Source organism: Myotis brandtii, unplaced genomic scaffold, assembly GCF_000412655.1.
Source record: "Myotis brandtii unplaced genomic scaffold, ASM41265v1 scaffold1236, whole genome shotgun sequence".
Taxonomy (NCBI): domain Eukaryota; kingdom Metazoa; phylum Chordata; class Mammalia; order Chiroptera; family Vespertilionidae; genus Myotis; species Myotis brandtii.
The window spans coordinates 882,359-885,714 of record NW_005354316.1 but is presented as its reverse complement, the minus strand read 5'-3'; the positions used below and the strand labels follow the sequence as shown (position 1 = coordinate 885,714).

Below are 3,356 nucleotides of genomic sequence, written 5' to 3'. Positions count from 1 at the left end.
GAGGGAAGGCAGGGAGCCCTTCTGCAGCCTGGAGGCTGCCACGAGCCCACTCACACCTGGACCCCGGGACAGCAGGTGTGGGTGTGGCTGGGCACGAGGCATGGCCCGCCACCCCAGGACGGCACTGACCACCAACCCCGCCCTCTGCAGAGACCTGGGCACCTCCCTGGGCCGCCTGCAGGTGCTGTGGCTGGCTCGCTGTGGCCTGACTGACCTGGATGGCATCGGCTCCTTCCCGGCCCTGAAGGTGGGTCTGCGGTGCCCTGGGCTGGGCGGGCACCACGCCAGGCCGGGGCTGAAGTTCCCGTGCCGCCCCAGGAGCTGTATGTCTCCTACAACAACGTCTCGGACCTCAGCCCGCTCTGCCTGCTCGAGCAGCTGGAGGTGCTAGACCTAGAGGGCAACGACGTGGAGGACCTGGGGCAGGTGCGCTACCTGCAGCTGTGCCCGAGGCTGGCCGTGCTCACCTTGGAGGGCAACCTGGTGTGCCTGCGGCCAAGCCCCTCCGGCAAGGTGCGTGCGGTGCGGGAGGCGCTCTGTGGCTCAGGTCCTTAGCCCCTCCCGTGGCCTGGGGGCCACGTGCACCCTGTGGCTCGTTCACTGTGAGCTAGAGGCCTGGCAGCGGCCAGTGCACCCTCCTGGGCTGGACAAACCCCACAGGGCCACGTGCACAGGCCACGTGGAACCACGCGCGCTCTGTAACTTTTCCACATAGAATTGTGTGTACACACTCACACACACACACACACACACAGCCTGCAAGCCTGTGCACACCCACAGCTGCACAGGCCCCTGCACTGCTGTGCACCCTGCAGCTCACAGCCCCTGCCCTGCCAGCTGCTATCTGCTCTGGCAACTGGGCCAGCGCTTTGAGCTCAGGGCAGCTCCACAGGCCGGAGGGCACCACTGGATCCTGGCCGTGCACCTGGACAGTGAGAGCACCGGGGTGAGAAGCCAGGGTGCCCCACGTCCCTGGTGCCCCAAGAGTGACCCGGACACCAGCCCCAGCTCCCCTACCCCAACCACAGTGGGTCGGGGGCAAGTGGCCCAGGTCTCAGCTGGCCTGAAGGGCCCACGGCCCCAGGCCTGCACCCCCTCTCTGCCCTGCAGGCGCCCCGGGGCTACAACTACAGGGCACAGGTGAGGGAGCTCATCCCCCAGCTGCAGGTCCTGGACGAGATGCCCGCCACGCAGACCCGCCTGCCCACCGCCCGGAAGCTGGACCAGGACTGGCTCCTGGTGAAGGAGGCCATCAAGGAGGGCAGTGTCCTGGACAGCCTGCTTCCCAGGCTGGGTAGGCAGCCCCCGCCCCACCCCGGCCTCGGCAAGGGCTGCCCAAGGAGAGGTCCCCACCCACCGGTGCCTCCCTTAAGACAAAAGCTCTCTACCGCCAGCCCCCCACGTTCCCAGGCCTCTCAGAGATGGGCCGCCTCATGGGCTATCTCTTCTCAGCCTTAACCACGCATCCCAGAGCCCTGCACACTGCCTCCAGGCCAGGACCCCTCCCTGTGGGCAGCGCCTGGCTGGGGCCCCCACACCCATCGGAAGAGGAAGAGGAGGTCCAAGACCTGGGCCCCGGGACACGCAGATGTTGGGTGGCGGGGTTCCTGGTCTGTGGACAGAGCCTGGGGGGCTCTTGAGCTGGCCAGCGGGTGGGGTCCTTGGTGACCTCTGATTTTGACCTTCGGGCAGATCATCCCCACGGAGACCCCATTCGAAGTTTCGGCCCTGAGCTTTCCCGGCCTGAGCTCCAGCCCCGGGCCACCAGGCCTTGGCCCCTCTCCCTGCTGGCCCCTGGGGGACCCCTGCCCGAAGCTCTGCTTCCCAAGGACACAGCCCCAGAGGATGACACCAGCAACCTCACCCACGGTAACGCCCACCCCCCGCAGGAAGTTGACCCTGCAGCCCCTCAACCCTAACCAGGCCCAGCCACACCTTCTTCCTCAGGCTCCGGCCACGTCCTCTGCGGAAACCCCACCAAGGGCCTTCGGGAACGTCAGCACCACTGCCAGGTACGCCCTGCCCCCAGGAGCCGGGACCCAGCCACGCACAGGGCACCAGTGTCCTGGGCTTTGCTCCCCAGAACGGACTGGCGTCCTGGGCGCTCCTCCAGAGCGGACAGCATCCTGGCCGGCCAGTGCCCTGAGCTATAGCCACTGCGGGGCCAGGCCCCGGCTCTCCCACGCCCTCTGCAGCCGATTAAGTCTTTCTCCTCCCAGCCTGCTGCCCGCCCAGTCCCCTCCATGCCCCCAAACCAGCCCTTTCCCTTCTCAGACCTGGGTGCCCCCAGAGCAGCTGCCCCCACACAGGCCTGAAGACCTGGCCACCAGGGCCTCCGCTCCAGGGCGTGACCCTGCAGACAGCCGGGACCTCCTGCCATTGGCTGGACTTCGGGCGTGGAGGGAACTGCATCTACGGTGGGTGCTTGTCCCTGCACGGAGCCCCGCCATGGGTGTCCTGTCTGGTGGGGGGTCCCGGCTGGGGCTGTGTGGCTGAGCAGTCACTGGTCCCCAGGCCGGTCGGAGGAGCTGGTCATGGGAGCCTGAGGCTGGGTGCCACCCCAGTCACACTCATTTGGGATTGGCTCCAAGGCGGGGCAGGGCTGCAGCCCCTGCCCCTGCCCCACCCCAGCCCTCTCCCCTGCAGGCGCCTGGCTTCTGGGCAGGCAGGGGCAGCAGCTCCCTGGGGCCCGCGGCGGGGCCCTGAGGAACAAGAGGACAAGACCTCCCCCAGCTCCTCAAGCCAGGTCCCAGGTACTGAGAGCCACAGGCCATGGCGGGATAGGGCCCACCACCCCCTCCCCCGGCTCTGAGCGGGCTGTGACCCGGAGGTCCTCTCCTGGGGGTGGGGGGCTCATAACTGAGGGGACAATCCCAAGTGCCCCTCCCCTGAGCCCATGGGACCATAAGGCCACCAGGGCTGGACGGGAGACAGAAGGCACCCCCCGAAAAGGGCAGGGGCGGGGGCAGTGAGGGGCCATGACCAATGAGCAGGACAGGCCCAGGGCAGCTCTCAGGGAGCAGGGCCCCGCTCTGGCAGAGGGACAGAGCCCCCCTGGCGGGCAGGAGACGGAGGCTGGGAGGAGTGCCTCCCTCCATCTTGCAGACAGGGCCTGCGCTGGGCTCAGGCCACAGAAGCAGGCCAGGTGAGTTCCTCCCCAAGAGACACTGGCTTCCGAGTGACAGGGGCCAAGTGGAGCAAACCCAGGGGCTGCGAAGCAGAGCCGCCTCCCCTGGCGCAGCCCAGGGCGGCTTCCTGGAGGAAGGGTCTAAGCAAGCTGGGGAACAGCAGGATAGCGAGCCTAGGCAGGGGCATGGTAGGCAGGAGCAGCAGGAGCACAGGCTGAAGGCTGGCTG

General features: G+C 68.0%; 2 protein-coding genes across 5 annotated transcripts in view; both read left to right on the top strand.

The window, feature by feature from the left end:
- RASSF7 (Ras association (RalGDS/AF-6) domain family (N-terminal) member 7) overlaps window positions 1–3,356 on the top strand; it is an 18,318-nt gene that overhangs the window by 3,183 nt on the left and 11,779 nt on the right. The gene's annotated exons all lie outside the window — the stretch shown is intronic.
- Window positions 1–3,356, top strand: part of LRRC56 (leucine rich repeat containing 56) — a 9,525-nt gene that overhangs the window by 4,774 nt on the left and 1,395 nt on the right. For 2 of the 4 annotated variants that reach the window (XM_014533987.1, XM_014533989.1), the window contains 7 exons: window positions 151–247; window positions 319–513; window positions 1,111–1,294; window positions 1,693–1,869; window positions 1,948–2,012; window positions 2,275–2,417; window positions 2,647–2,753. In XM_014533987.1, the coding sequence (XP_014389473.1) occupies window positions 151–247; window positions 319–513; window positions 1,111–1,294; window positions 1,693–1,869; window positions 1,948–2,012; window positions 2,275–2,417; window positions 2,647–2,753 (968 nt within the window). Of the gene's footprint in view, window positions 1–150; window positions 248–318; window positions 514–1,110; window positions 1,295–1,692; window positions 1,870–1,947; window positions 2,013–2,274; window positions 2,418–2,631; window positions 2,754–3,356 lie in introns of all 4 variants that reach the window. The other 2 variants (XM_005859235.2, XM_014533988.1) reach the window with 2 other exon arrangements.